Source organism: Nelusetta ayraudi, unplaced genomic scaffold, assembly GCF_046127955.1.
Source record: "Nelusetta ayraudi isolate G7.1 ecotype Tasmania unplaced genomic scaffold, CSIRO-AGI_Nayr_v1 ptg000042l, whole genome shotgun sequence".
Lineage (NCBI taxonomy): Eukaryota > Metazoa > Chordata > Actinopteri > Tetraodontiformes > Monacanthidae > Nelusetta > Nelusetta ayraudi.
Window position 1 is genome coordinate 20395890 of NW_027466092.1, and position 15576 is coordinate 20411465.

At 45.3% G+C, this 15576-nt stretch overlaps 1 protein-coding gene across 2 annotated transcripts; it reads right to left on the reverse strand.

The window, feature by feature from the left end:
• Positions 1–11997: 11997 nt before the first annotated feature.
• On the reverse strand, positions 11998–15061 carry gba3 (glucosidase, beta, acid 3). 2 transcript variants are annotated; one of them, XM_076035417.1, is made up of 5 exons: positions 14856–15061; positions 14070–14294; positions 13190–13989; positions 12660–12773; positions 11998–12293 (listed from the first exon to the last, which is right to left on the reverse strand). In XM_076035417.1, the coding sequence occupies exons 1-5, from the start codon at positions 14908–14910 to the stop codon at positions 12165–12167; spliced, it is 1323 nt and encodes a 440-aa protein (XP_075891532.1). In that variant the 5' UTR covers positions 14911–15061; the 3' UTR covers positions 11998–12164. The 2 variants fall into 2 exon arrangements, with proteins under 2 accessions (XP_075891532.1, XP_075891531.1); XM_076035416.1 differs by having other exon boundaries at positions 12650–12773; positions 14856–15060.
• Positions 15062–15576: the final 515 nt, after the last annotated feature.

Consider the following 15576-nt stretch of genomic DNA (forward strand, 5'->3'; position numbering starts at 1 on the left):
ACAATTCAACATGAAACATAACTCACATCATGCTACATGGAGAGAAGGTTCATGCAATACATAGATTTGGGGTCATGTTTTACAGTTCCAGCAGGGGTTGAGTTCAATAATAGCCCAATTGCTATGCAGCGGCGGTTGGCCTTATCTGTAAAAGTTCTTGACAGCATGCTGAGCATTCCTTCGCCTGCGCCTATGCATGCAGTCCACGCTCCTTGTTTGTTTTATCTATCACCATTCCGCTATTTGGGTTTGACATCGGGTTCATGACCACTTCAATTCACCTCCTGGTATCTGATGATGCCGTCGCTCACACTCCTGTAATGTATTCTGAAGGTAGTGGGGAAAGGCAGCACGAAAAAGGCACGCATCGCCTCTGACTGCACGGTCTTCCCTGATGAATCGTGCCACAATAGACAACTTAGCGTTATCAACACATTCTCCCCTTCCCAGTGCTGTGATTAATCAGAGGGACTACATTATTAATGCGAAAAGGAAAAATAAAGTCGCTGCAAATCATCAAGACAAGACTCAGAAAACCAAGTGTTTATTCACTCTGGTGATGAGATGTGACCTCGCCTTAATGGGGTCGCGTTCATAAGCTTTGTTTGTAATATTTTGGTTGTGTCAGGCGGTTGTGATAGCATGGCAGGAGAGGGCCAGACAAAACAACACAAACAAGGCTCATTTTGGATGGAGAGAGTCTCATAGATCCATGCTGACAGAAATACCCGTTTTGCCCTGAGCATCTCTTCCGTTTGGTGCACATTTCTCTACTGGTCACAAGCGGCGAAGTGATACCTGTAGAGGAAGGAAGAAAAATGGAGAAAATGAAATAAATATCTGTTTAAAAATAGCCTCTCCGCATGGAGGGGAGAGATTTGAAGATATTATCCTCAAAAGCTCCTGTGAGTGAGGCCACGAGAAGAAAAGGCTGTCTAGAGTGAAATATGAAAGGCACATACTCCCTGACAGCCTATGGCTTCTCCTGATACTGCCAACACCAACCCGCTGGAGTGATCCATAGACTCTTTGTGGAGACTTGTGATATAAATGCTGAGGGCTAGATGTTGCCGAAGATGCTTGGCTTGGCTCGCCGCTGCCCCGCCCTCCGTCGTCGTCTCTTCCCATTGCCTCGCCTGCCTCACGGGAAGAATTTGTTATGTTCCCTCTCGCACGCCTGCCTTGGAAACATCAGGAAAGCAGACCGGCGGGGCAAGTCGACTGACTCGTCCTTGCCCCTCTTCAATTTGACAAGGCAAGCAGCCTTGGGGACGTTCCAGTCTATTTTCAAATTGACCATTTATAATCACTTTCTAAAGAAGACAGATAAGGACTGGGGGAGTCAAGCCAGCCCCACATTGTGGTGGAGGGTTCGGAGCTGGGGGTTGGGGGATGATAATACAGCAGCATGTTGTCAGGTTTGTCAGCAGGTGAGATGAATGAAGAATGGGGAGAGAGTGCATAAAAGGGAAGGCACGGCAGGGAACTGACCTCTATTCAGAAAAGGGGGGGGGGGTGGCTGACGGAAGGGACATACATTGCGGCGTGGAGAAATCTTTATAGACTCACAATGTAAAACGTGCCACTTGTTAGTGAAAGTGTGTCTCGTGGCGGTCGAGAGCTTAAAAATTCCAGAGGCGCCCGTTGTCCATTTTGTCCGTGCGACAGACAAGGCTGCATACATCAGCACCTACAAGGTCAGGCCGACTTGGGCGTGGCGAGCGCAGCGAGGGCCTCGGCCCGGCAGGCGTCGCAGCTTTCAGTCACACTGCCTGCTCCACCGACACCGCACGGTGACATTTCCACAAGATGGCTCTTCTGAATTATGCAGGCCAGTGGATAGGCAAGAAGGGAACATCGTGAGAGTCGAAGGCTTATTTTCTGGGTGTCTGCCTCCGACCCCAAACAGCCACTTGTTTTTCATCAGCAGCTCTTTTTTTTTGCCGCTTATGCAAAACAGCGCGCGAGGTGATGGGGGAGCAATCAAGCCAGCCCGCCACTTCTGTTACCTTGTTCTATAGCCGCTGCATTCTTTTTTCCTCCCTCTGGGCGAGAACGACATGGTGTCACCTCTACACTGGCCCCCATCCTTCCCAAATTAATCCCAATTTGGCCATCAAGCGTGAGGCTGTCCAAGGGGGCAGACGGCAAGTAATTGACATTCTCAGGTGCATGACTTTTGTTTATGTATTAACGCTGAGCCAAGGCCTTTCGCCGCGGATGACAGCGGACCCAGTTTGCATACGGCGCCTGATTCTTGGTGGGGGCCGTGCATGAGTGACTGCTCAGCAGCCCGTGGCCATGTGGCATTTCAGCAGAGGACATTTCAGTAAAGACCGCCTCAGGTGTCAGGTGACTGGAGGGTGCGGGCGGTAGCCGCATGAGGTCGTTTGTCCGTAGCATCGATTCCACCGTGACCCCATCGTTCTCTCTAACTATTGATCCATCTCTTGAGACCCCTCCCATACAATGCCCATGCCACAGTGGGGAATTTGAGCCAAGGTGTCAATGTGGCCCTTCCCTTCAAACAAAAGAATGGCAAATTTTCAATAGGACATCGCACATCAGTAAAGAAGAAAAGGCATTGTGCCTCCCACTTCCCTTTGAGGTCACTGCAATATGCAGAGTCCATTTTGGTTATTGGCATTCAATGTAGGTGTGGAGTGTATTAAAACAAGAGCACACAGGGAGCTGGTGGGGGTCCTTCGTATGTGTGTTGAGGTTGGTGGAATACCCTTCCCGCAATGTTTTCCTAGACGGATCTCCCATGGCTTTTAGCATGTCACCCAGAGCCATGAATCACCATAACAGCGCCTAGGTTTTTACCTGGGTCCCTTTGAAGGCTTTTTCATCAGGGTAAAAGGGACCCCAACGTTTAGGAGGGGGTTGGCTGTGCTTGCAGAGAGGTTAGGGATTTGGGTTGGGTGGGTTAATTACAATAACAATGGGGGCGGCCAAAAAGAACCTGAAGAGCATGCTCCGTGGCGGGGCTGAGTCGCTCTCATTTGTTTCAATAACCTAAATTGATTCCTATGTCCTCTGGTGCCATTTGCATCGCTTCCATTTAGCGCGCGCCTCCCACACAACTCTCCTGCCACCCTTTTATATGCAACCTCGTCCTCCCCCAGCTTCCATTCACTTCACGTGCGGAGGACAAGACAACATCAGTTGGGATGCATTGATCTGCCCAAACAGCGGATGCATGAAAATACTCATACGTACGTCCACATGCATTCTTATATCCACCTTTGCGTGGAGGTGATTGTATAGTATGGTAAAGCGTGTACACACTAATATGTATGTATGCGCAACTGGAATAGGTATGGACGCTTAAAATTTGACAATTTGGGAAATGTCTAATGTCTAAGATTTATCAGTATCCAGTCGGAAGAAAGCATGTAGCCAAAAATGCTATTGCTAGTTCCTGTTTTTGAACAGCCACTTTACTTATGCCACTCTATTCTTATGCCAGTTGTGACGGCAGGATAAAATCACATGCCTCCAAGCAGTTTCTGGTGATACATGCCCACTGGTCTGTGGCTCAGGAGGTAGAGCGGGTTGTCTAATGACCGAAAAAGACCGAAAAAATCCTGCTCCATCCCAGTCCATTGTTGTGTCCTATGAGCAAGACGCTTAACCTTAAATTGCTCCCAATGGGGCTAGGCAGCGCAATTGCATGGCAACAACCACCCATTGGTGTGTGAATAGGTGAATAAGAGGCCTTTGTAAAGCGCTCTGGGGTACTGTGATGGTGCTGGAAAAGCCTTATATATATGCAGTCCATTTACCATTTATACATTGGTACACTTTAAAGGAACAATGCAACGATAAGAACCTTTTTTTAAAAAAAGAAAAAAGAAAAAAAAAGCACAACAACACAACAACATAGTTATGTTTAATCTTTCAGTGGTCATTTTTTTTAATTTGATGGGCACGACCGTCATGTATCACTTAAAGCAGTGCTACTTTCTTAGATCTAAATTGTTCTCTCCAAGACCTCTTAGGGTGTATTCACACCAGGAAAGTCCTTTAATTCTGCTTTCTTTTTTGGTTTGGTTCGCTTCCTTTTCACATTGCAATTTTCTCACGAGTCCCAGGATTTGAAAACAAACCCACATGTGTGCAAAAATCGTTCAATCATTGGACAAAACGGTCTGGGGCGGGGTAACACTGTAAAATACGGAAAGTAAACAATCATGGAGCTCCAGCGTGCTGCACTCGTGCTCATGATTTTTCATGACAGTTACGAGCATTTCCAGGAAATTTGGAGCATCAGAGGCTTTTGATGCAACGTCGATTTTATGAGGAGATGTTTGCCATTTTGCGACATCAAAGATGTTTCGCAAGACCCATCTCCTCATTGCTCCACATTGAACCACGACTCGTGTTAGCGGTCCGACGACGTGCTACTAAACTTTCTACTATGCTAACCAAGACAATATTTCCCATAACGGCTGTGGCTACGGAAGCCTGTGACGTGTAAAAAGGTGTGTGATTTCAGAACTGGTTCAAACCACGGTGCGGTCGCTTTCACACATCAACCGAACCGCACCATGGTTTGTTTGGAAGCGAACCGAGACCACCTCTCCGGCGAGGTGTCGGACCGGCTGTTTGCTCCGCACCAGACTTCGCTGGTTTGTATTCACACCAGCCCGAAAGGTCCACACCAAACAGGACAGGTGTGAATACGCCCTTTGTTTTAGTTAACTTTGCTAGGAGGACAGCAGTCACAGAGAGTTACTTACGGCTCCTGGTCCTGCGGGTCAACTTTATTCTCACCCTAACTTTGCTAGGCAGCAACACAGTGGCAACTTTTCTGAGTACAAATTCCCGTTCCCACTGCGTGACGACTGATCCATCTCACCAACACAGCTATGCCCGCTGGGATGCCGCGCTGACTGGCCGCAGCATTGCTCCCAGACACACAGCCAGTGACTGCAGCCCTGCCTCGCGGCCTCTAACCTCAGCTTTCGGTCAACGGTATCCATCTTGCCTTGCTCACTGCCTTGCCTACCTGCAACAGTCCCCCTTTAGCGCAACACACTAGCCTAGTGTTAATACATACACTCTCCCACCCCAAACTGCCATCATCAGTCATGGTCAGAGCAGATAGCGGCGGCCGTCAGGTGGATGAGTGACGACCAAGCTGGCTACCCGAGCAACTGACACTGGGCCTGTGGGCTGAGATAGAGAGGCAAAAACCTGCAAACTCTCCCACACACACCAAAATGACAAAACACACCAGCTGAGTTGCCCTATAGCTGGTCACGGCTTCATAGATTTGACTAAACTGTATTCAGACGTTCTGCTCAGAATTTCTCTTTGCCACCAAACAGCAGGAAACAAAAATAGAGGCTTTATAATGAAACTAATCCTGTCAATTATTGCACTTTCAGCATTTATCTCCTCCTTCAGGACGACAACCCTTCAATGAGCTTATTCCTTAGTTAATTCCTTAAATAAATAAATAAATAAATATGCGGAGTGAAATTGCTGCCAAAGGTATCACAACCGCCTCCTCGAATCAGCAATAAGCAAATCCTATAAATCCACTTTAATTAGCTCTCAATTGAGGCAAATCCTCACTGCTTTTGAACAATATAAAAATATAGATTTTAATGACTTCAGGGAGTTTGAAAGAGCAGGCATATTATACTCATTAATAGTTATTTTCCTGCCTGTTCTGTACATTCGCAAGTTTGCGATGATTGCAGGCCGGGAGGGAGCGCTTGCCTTTGAAACCTGCACAATCCTGGCGTGTTTACACAAATAGACATTGTACTCACACTCACATTTGCGACTTTCAGCGCACACAGAAACAGTTTGTCAGACAAACACGTGCTCCAACTTCGCCGCAAAATTTAAACGATAAAAGTCTCCCCATCAGGCCCTGAAACGCAGCAGCCGTCTCTGCGAGCAGCCTTGAACTCTGGCTGATCTGCTGTTTGTTACCTCGAGCACTTGGCAAAACAATAAACATCTGCAGCCCAAACACTAGAGGAGGCTTATTGTTCATGTTACCCACAAGTTCAACACTGTCTGGCAGCAACAAACCAGCCAGACAACCAGAACTGGGCTGGCAGTGCGATGCTCCAAAAAAAAAACCTCTGTCAATTTGGAAACACGGCCTCCATTACTGAAGTAGAAAACTCCAAATCAGTTCGAAAATTGGAAAATCATTACAGTGCTTCAACTGAAACCCTGCAGCTGATTTGTATTGCAACCGGAAACACTAGTGCACAACAACCAAACCACAGGTTTGGGCACCACTGTGATGATTATGGTAATCCAACAATACCAAAGCTCTATTGTATGTCAGATTTTTGCTGCAAACTCATGACCTTATTAACCTCCTTAATCCTCAACTGGCTTCTCATGATAAGGGGCTTACGTGTACACACACACACACACACACACACACACACACACTAGAGTGTGCTCACGCATCCAAACATTTTCACTTTGATGCCAGGCAAACACTTATGGAGCTATAAACCACCTGTTTTATCCTTCACACCTGAGATTCCTTGCATAATATCAGCCAAAACCCTCGAGTCATCCAAGACAATTAACGCTTTCTTTTAGATCAACAGTGGAGGTGGTGAGGGGGTAGGCGGGATGGGCGGAGGGGATGGCGGCATTTGGAGCAGAGGGCTCTCCCAGCGTAGGTGCATGAGAAAGCAGGTCTGATTGGTATTAAGTGGTGAGATTAAAAAGCCATCTCATAAGTCAGGTCAGCTGGTGTTCATTTGAATGCATTACCAGGGTCCGAGGATAGATAATTCTCTCATTAGCGCCACTCAAACACCGAGCGACAACACGGGTGAGAAGGGAGCATGTCGTACAACACTTAGAGTTAATTAGTCCGTGCGCACTGTTGCTCTGCGCCCTTTTGCATCAGCTCTCTCTTAAAATGGCCTGAACCTGAAGTGTTTCGCAGTTAATCAAAGACAAGCTGCCGAGGAACTCCAAAGGAGCCACTTGTTGGTGCGCTTTACTCCCCGCAAACCTTCAGAAATTGGGATTTATCAGGATTAGAAACGGGTTTAAGTCATGTGCTGAATTTCTACTTAACTGCTTTTTTCCACTCTATGCCAGACTTATGAAAAGGCTAAAAGAAAATCTGCTCAATATGACGACAATTGGAAGAGAGTTAAGTGTGCAAGAGCCTCCAGATGGCAGATTGCACACAAACGAACAGTTTCCTTTCATGTGCTTTGGAGTCAAATCAAAATGGAGAACAAGCACTGCTTTGTCTGATGTACTGTAAGTGGATTGGGCTTCTCATTACAGAGTACAGGGTAAAATACATTGCATTAAGTGATAGAGGTGGGATCGTTCCTTAGTCTATGAAATTATACACGTGGGTGCTTTTTGCCACTTATGACCTACAGGCAGGAAGTACCTTTTTAAGGTGAAGTGCATGTGTAGTGTTGATATTTATCTACCCCCCCTGTTCATTCTGTTAATGCAACACAGCCACAAAAGCTGTAACAGGTACCGCAGACCACCAGCTGGCGCTACTTGATGTCAGATAACCGAAGCACGTTCTGTGCATGTGTAGTGGATTTGTTTCCCTATGGCCACGTGGTAGCAGTAAGTAGACAGAGAAAACGAGGCACGAAAAGTAAAAGTCAATATTGTTGTGTGGCGGAGTTACACCCTGGACAGGTTGCCAGTTTAGAGCAGGGAAGGTGGGAGGCAAACGTAGAGATTGGTATTCATAGTCAGCATGGAGGAGTTTTTGGGAAAATGCCGGGGAAAAAACAAACAAAATAAAACACAGTTTGCATTTAAGCTATTTCGAAAAGACTTAAATGCTTAAAAAACATAGATAAAAATGTTTACATAAAATATCCATGTCCATGTTGCAATGTGAGCCTCCACGTCACATCAATTCTCCATCATAATGTGTTTTTTTTAGTTGTATGAAAGGAAAGGGCCTCTATAGGGTTGATTAAATAAAAGGTGAGAAGAAGTAAAATGGAATGACGCTTGAATTAGTTTCCCCTCCTTATTTCCTTCAATTTTCTGGGCCAGATAAGACCCACAGGTAACACTTTCCGTCTGCAAAGTTTCCGAGGAGATTCTGAGCAAGATGAATTCTCTGCTCATTCCTTTGTTGATGACACTGTGTTTGCATATTGGGAGCACAAGGTTATATCCACATTATTAGTCTCTCTGCTTGGATCTAGGCCTGATAACTCTGACAGCCATCCGCGGCCATCCCCACTTTGGTTCTAAAGCTTCCATAAATTGTCTCCTTTCTCTTTTTCCTATGTTATAGGTTTCGCTCCTCCTACTGCTCTCATGAGACGCCTCTCGCCTCATTGACTACCACAGACACGCAGAGCGCGGACGGGAGTCTCTCTTCTCACCAACACCGCTGGGCTTACCCACCATACACACACACACACACACACACGCTGACCCTGAATACCAATCTCTGCGTGTGCCTCCCACCATCCCTTCCCAAATCACCACCCTAAACCGAGCACATGGGGTTCGCTGAATATTCTAGGAGCTTTCAATTTTTCAGGCAGGTCTGCGAACCCCCTCCCCATCCTGCGGCGCCATCACACTCAAGGGAGTCGGAATTTCAACAGTCGTTAGTGGGGTCATGTGCAGTCCCTCCTGGAGGGACTTTGAAGAAAGAAAAAAAAAGACAAAGAGGTTTCAATTGCCTTTTTCTCTGTTTTTATTCCCTTCCCCCGCTTTAGTGCTCAGTATGGGTCTGTCATAATTCCACTTCCTGTTTTCAAGGCCTCACAATATTCACTTCGCTCAGTCTGGCCGCCAAATTCATCAATCAAAGGCGAAATCTTTCAAAGCGCTTTGTGTAGCTTCTCTCCATGTCACGCTTTTTACACCACTGTGGAGAGCAGCAGGCGACAGAGCTTCCCTTGGAAAAAAAATTAAAATGCCTGGTTTATCCACTTGTATAATGTACTGTAGTGCTCATGCAAGATCAAATGTGAAGGAGGGATGGCTTCCAGAGGAAGGAGGAGGAAGAGGGTGTCAAGGAAGATGGGTGGAGGAGGAGAAGGAGGAGGCATTTCTTCTTCTTTTTCTTCTTCTTCTTCTTCTTCTTCTTCTTCTTCTTCTTCTTCTTCTTCTTCTTCTCCTTCTTCCAACTATTTTGCTCTAATATGAATTCCCAGTGAAACGTCTACCAAAGTAGGTCAATGGGATTTAGAAAGTTTGTGCTGTGTTTTCTCTCCTCCACCACCCTCTCTCCTCTCACTCTCTTGTCAATGGGAAAAAATGAGCAATGCGATTATGAGACAGAGAGTGAGATGATGAGCCGCAGAGAGTGACTGAACAGGGCAGAGAAAAGGAAAAGAACAGAAACAGCGGTTAGTTTTCCAGGGGGTCTCATGGGCCCCGATACTGGCTGACAGAGAGACAAAGACAGGAGGAGGCAAAAGGAAGATTTGAATCTCATCTCCAAGAGGGAGAGAAGCAGAGAAGTGGGGGGGCCGATGCCTCTTCATCTAGATATTGAAGCAACAATCTAATGGTGTGATTTCTCCTGGGAGTCGGCATGTGAGGGTAATCAGTAAATAGAGAGGAAAAAATGCTAATTATTTGCATGAAATTGCAGCTGACGCACCTGTAAGCACTGCAGCGATGCACTAGATTGAGAACTCTTCAAAAAAGAAAAAAGGTTTATCTGACTGCGTTAATTCATAGTAAGTAAATGAATCACCCCCCCCATTTTTGAATATTTCGTGGTGCCTGTCAAAATGTAATGAGTCTTCCAAAGTTTGGCGTGATACAAATGGTGGGCCCCTCCTGATAATTTGCCACAGAGCTGCTTGGGCTGAAATCTCTGCCAGTGGACATGATTGAATGTTACAATTAAATGTTCTAATTCAGTGTCAAAAAGCAACTTATCTGTACACATGATGTATTTGCCGCTTAATTGGAAAGCACATTTAAGAAATGGTTTTCCCCGGCGACTCCCTACATCATGGCCCCTAATCGCAATGAATTTCTGGGCCACAGTAATGAGTCAAACTCGAATATTTGTAGTCAGGGCTATTACAGCGACTGGAGGAGTGAATTATTTAAATGATAATTAATGTTTTAAGCGTTCCATGCCAACCTGCAAGAGGCACAGCACCCCTCCCCCAGCTCCCTCACAAAATGGCTCGTTTTGAAATCAAGCATGTGGAGGGTAACTTTTCACTCATATTTCATTCAATCAGCTCAGCAGAAGCGGCTCTCTCAGCCATGCAGCTAACCCTGGCTGGTGATGGAGGAAGATGGAAGTCATCAATATTGGGCGACAGTCAGTGGAATTGCTAATCAACTCTTAGCTGGGGAACTGGGTTTCCCATCACCTGCGTTCATGAATGGCGGAAAACGTCTTTGGTTGTGATTTTTTATTTTTTTTTCTTAAGAAAGAGAGCAGTGAGTGGAATATTTCCCAAATCTGCTGGACTTGTCTGCCATATCCACCTGTTCAGGAGGCTATTGGACATGTTTGAATATGAGAGGGCCCTTCAAAATAACCTAAAATGTGATTCGATGAAGCTCATTTAAAGAAAGCAAGTCTCCACAAGCCATGTGTGAGACCTCCTACACTGACATGCGTCAGTGCCCCGTGGCCAGTCACAAGGCTCAGTGGAGTTTCAGCAAACTATTTTAATATTCTGGCAATCAGGAGGAAACATAAGTCTTGAGTGCTGTTCTATGATCTTCGTTTGATGACCAAGTGCCTGGAGTGATAAAAGTGAATCCATGTAGCGGCTGCCCTTGTTCACAGGTAGCTTCCTATTCTTGACACAAGTAAACAATGGCCCATACCTCTCACCTCTCTTTTCTCAAAATGACATTGATTAGTCCAACCAGATCAAAACAGATCTGATTAGAGCTTTTTCAAGAAGGGGCTGTGAAACTTAAGACCCGAATCTTGCTTGAGCTTCGACCCATGGTAGGAGAGAATTCCCAATCACTAAATTAGATTTTTAAACACTGCTTTCTCCTCCCCTGAGGTTTGCTCTCTGGTCAATAAGTGTGAACAGTCTCGTTGCCATCATCCCGGTGGGACGTGAGGCTTAGGAAACATTAGGTGATCGTCATAAAGAAAGTGTGAAATTTGGTTTATGTCTGCGTTCAAAGTTGCCCACATTTGAAGTCCTGATGCGAGTTGGCACAGCGGCATTATTCATGTTTCCACAATGGCTTGTTATTCATCACAAGACAAAGGAGGATCTCACCCGGCCTGACATAGATGGAGGAGGGCCACCAGGGTATTACTCACATCTGTTGAAAAGTGGAGCGCCAACACAGCCAACTGGATGTCACGATGCACCGCGCTTATGAATGCAAACACAGTCTCTCAAAACAGAATATAAATGACACTTTTCTGTCACACTGAAGCATGAATATTAATTGTGTTAGATGTGTGATGTATCGTGGTTAGGGAGTTGCTTTGGTGGTTTATTCTTAAACCAGCAGAACGCTTTGTTTTAATCAAAGCGGCACGCGACGGGCTGAAGAGTGCAGCACAATTAAAGCTGGCAAGTTGGAGGCTTGTGGTTTCAATTGTAGCCACAAGATGGCACTGCAAGCCTGCAAACGCGAGTTGTCAAACTGCTGCGTTAATGGATCAAGTTCTGTTGTATGGACTTTTTTAATTTGTGTAAAAAGTGTGTCGTGAGGAAATCACACAATGGATTCAGTCCTTAATTTCACAGAAACCTTTAGTTCTTGCTTCTTTTTTTTTTTAGTCGTCTTTGTGTGGTTTATACTACTGTTTATATTGGTTTATTGTGCAACCCAAACAGCGGCCCCTCTGGGCCATCATCCTCTAAGAGTCAACTGCAATGTTCTTTATGCTGCCTGATGGTGTTCCATTAACTACGTTTCAGCGTGAGGTGTGATAAGCAAGGGAGCACCAGAGCTGTCCATCACAGGATCATGACATTAGTTATACAAACTCTTGTCCATGTCATCAGGTTTCCTTGCTGCTGTGAGGAGCAGTCAGAGTGATAGTAGTTATAGTGTTTATTTAAGTTGGTGTTCAAATTGAGAACAAATCTGAAGAATCTGCAAGTTGCAAGAAAACACAAATTGAAGCATTTAAGTTTTTCCCATACATTTGTTTTTGGAAATAATCTTTGCATAGTCCTTTCCGGATCTGTAAATGGTTCGGCTCAGTTTCGTATCTGCAAAGTCCACATGGAACAGTCCAAAACGGACGCTGTAGCTGTCAGCCCACTCAAAGTTGTCCAGTAGGGACCACGCAAAATATCCACGCACATCAACCCGATCCTCTTGTATGGCTGTTGAAGGGGGAGGGGGGAGGGGGGAGGGAGGGGAGACAATCAGTGAATTTAAATGCAGACAACAATCATAATTTAATATCAGCAAAATCCACAGATCGCCCCGATAAATATCACCCCTTGCCATAAACAAAGATTGACCACAAGATGGTGCCAATGTACACATTTTTACTTGCAGGTTAAGTAGATGCAGTTTTTGTTTTCTTAAAAGGAAATTATTGCTACATTTTGCTAAATGTCACAAATCTCATTTTCTTCTGACAGAAAACATATTTTTTCAAGTCTTTTGTCAGTCACATAACAAATCATCATACATCCAATCTGCTAACATCCACTGCAATTCTACCAATATATACCTTTTCCCACCTCCTGGATGGTGTCCCTATAAAACTCTGAGCGCTGGACATCCTCCATCTGCAGCTTCCCCACTTGGGCAAAGCCATTCTCAGTGATGTAAACCACTGGGCTGTTGAAAGTGTTCTGTAAAAATCACAGGGCAAATGTTGTCAAACAGGGCGTCTCCGCTGTCAGACAGCACGGCGACACTGCCACTGAGCTGCATTCAGACAGCGTCCGTGCTCAAACTAATGGCCTGTGACAAGTGACGAAGGCAGGAAAATGCAATCGCAAACACTCTCAGCAAAGTGGCGGTTTCATTCAATGTGACAGCGCTAATGAAGCGTCAATGTGTTTGTGGGGGTGTTAACGGGAGATTACTGCACACAAAATCAATAGTGAGACAGTAAACAAATGTCACGGGGTTCTCCTGATTTGGTTGGAGGCAATTTTTCTTCTTGTCAGTTAATTTGGACAAAACAATCACTTCACATTTCAACCCATAAGGACATGTCAGAGAAAATGGGGAGCTAAAAGGTGAGCGGGAGCTTTAGCTTTACCTTGATGTACCTGAGAAGATTCCTCAAACCACACGGCACCACAGCAAGCCAGGACACACCGCTGATAGGCCAGGACGGATCCAGAACTTCTTCGACATCCTGGTCACCTTTCATGCTTATCCCGCCAGTGCCACATCCTGCCCTAATTTTACGAGATGTATAGTAGTTCAGCGCAAAAAAGTCAGCTGTGCCCAGTACTGCAGGCTCTTCCTTGGAGAAGGTGGGCAGCCTTGAGTCTCCATCATATGCCTGCTTCTTGCTTTGAGCGTCAATGGCACGCCGCATTATTTCCGGGTAATCTCCTGTCACAAAGACGGGCCACGCAAACCAACCCAAAGTGAATGCAAGACAGCGTTCGGTGGCAGCTATGTCTTCAGTGCAACCAGGCCGCAATGGCTCGAGCCAGTCACTGTTGATGGCCAACGAAATCATGCCCCCCTGCTCTGCCCTGTAGAGGGTGTTGTAGCTGTGCCAGGCCATGGCGTGGGCTTGCAGCATGTTATGGCCCACCAAGTAGGCAGTGGTCCCTGGTTCCTGCAAACCCGGTGCATGGATGCCGTCTTCATGGCCCAGTTTGGAACAAATGTAGGGCTCGTTTATGGTGATCCAAAGCTTGACGCGGTCACCAAATGTTTGGAAGCAAAACCTGGCATAGCTGCCAAAAGTGGCAGCAATAGCAGGTGACTTCCACCCTCCCTGATCTTGCAGAGCTTGAGGCAGGTCAAAATGGTAGAGTGTGACCATGGGGGAGATGCCACAGGCGCACAAGTCATCAATTACCTTGTTGTAGTATTGCACTCCTGCAAGACATACAAAGTTGGTAAGTAGAGAAAGTAGAGAAGCACCAACAAAAAGGCTGCTTTAATTGTACAGTTTTAACCTTTTTGGTTGACATTTTGCGTGGTCCCATCAGGCAGAAGGCGGGGCCAGGACAGGGAGAGCCGATAGTGTGTCAGACCGAGCTGCTGGATGCACTGCAGGTCCTCCTCCCACAGCTCGTAACTGTTACAGCTCACGCTGGCGCTCTGGTCCCTGAACACTCTGCCTGGCTCCTGACAAAATGTGTCCCAGATACTGGCTCCCTTGCCGTCGGCCTGCCAGCCACCTCGACAAAAAGATGTTTCATATCATGAAGTAACACAACATGTCGTCGGTAGAAAAGTTCAAAGACACTGCTGGTGATGGGATTTATCTGGTGTCTGCGACTTTCCCTGAACTCTGAATGACTTTATCTGTTGACTTTTTTTTTTTTTTTTTTTTTTTCTTTTTTAAAGTGTTTTAGATTACATTTGAGTCCATAGTTTTTGGCATTTGAGCACAATATTAAGAACACCTTTGAAGACAAACCCTCAACAAACAGCCTCTCATGTTTATATTGTTTGACTGGTCTATTCAGTGTTTTTTCATTTAAACCAAACTTATTTATTTAAAATAATTATCAAGTTATCACTCGGATAGCAGTAAAACAATATTCATAACATAACGTAGTATTCCTAATTATATACACTAACAGATTTTATATTGCGATACAACAGCCACCAGTCACCTGGCAACTCAATGTTAGAACAATTATTTTTGATCAAGTAGAAAATATATGTATAAACAAGTAAAATATGTATGTATGTTCCCTAACAATAACCAGTGAATTACGGAGTAGCATGTATACCTTCTATTTGATATGCGGCGGTGGCTGCTCCCCACGCGAAGCCACGTGGGAACATAGTTTGCAGCGCTGACGCTTTAATCCGATGCAGCTCTAATAGTGGGCCGGAGTTTGATCAGACTAAGTCAGTCTTTTGCAAGTTTGGCAAATGAAAACAGTATTTTCCCGTCGCGCGACAGGACAGTTGTAAACGATGACAAAACAGGAAGCACTGCGGAATGTGGCGTTTACTTTCCGTGACGTTGGTCTTTTAAAGTCAGGTTTGAAATATCCAAATCTTTCGATTAATTACGTCCACTTTACGCTGTGACTAAGCAATTATCGTGGTAAACACTTTTAGTGTTGATCCCCCTCTCCCTCCCCATATTAAGCAGGATTTGTTCGCCAGACTTTGGAACGCTAGTTTTATCGAGCATCCGTGAAAGCAGCACGGCTCCTGCGCTGCGTCAGAAATATAAACTAGGTTTGAACTGTGCATTACTGAGTAGGCTGGTTAGTTGGTTCGTTCGTTCGCTTTTAATTTGTTCTTGTAAAGTTAAAGCAATCTAATAAGAATATATTACTCATGGATAAATGTTGACAGGGAAAATAAGTCGTTGTTGGGACAGTCTTTTAGGATATAATATTGAGGAGAAAATATGCATGCATTGCCATTAATATTCACATTTTATTAGACAATACTGAAATGTAATACATCTTATGTATCTTGGAATCTTTTGATAAT

Excerpts from the sequence above, each read along its gene's own strand:
- gba3 (XM_076035416.1), bottom strand. The coding sequence starts at position 14,910 with ATGTTCCCACGTGGCTTCGCGTGGGGAGCAGCCACCGCCGCATATCAA. Across the intron at positions 14,295-14,855 it reads CGCCGCATATCAAATAGAAG|GTGGCTGGCAGGCCGACGGC; the intron begins GTATACATGCTA and ends CTTTTTGTCGAG. Across the intron at positions 13,990-14,069 it reads GCAAAATGTCAACCAAAAAG|GAGTGCAATACTACAACAAG; the intron begins GTTAAAACTGTA and ends TATGTCTTGCAG.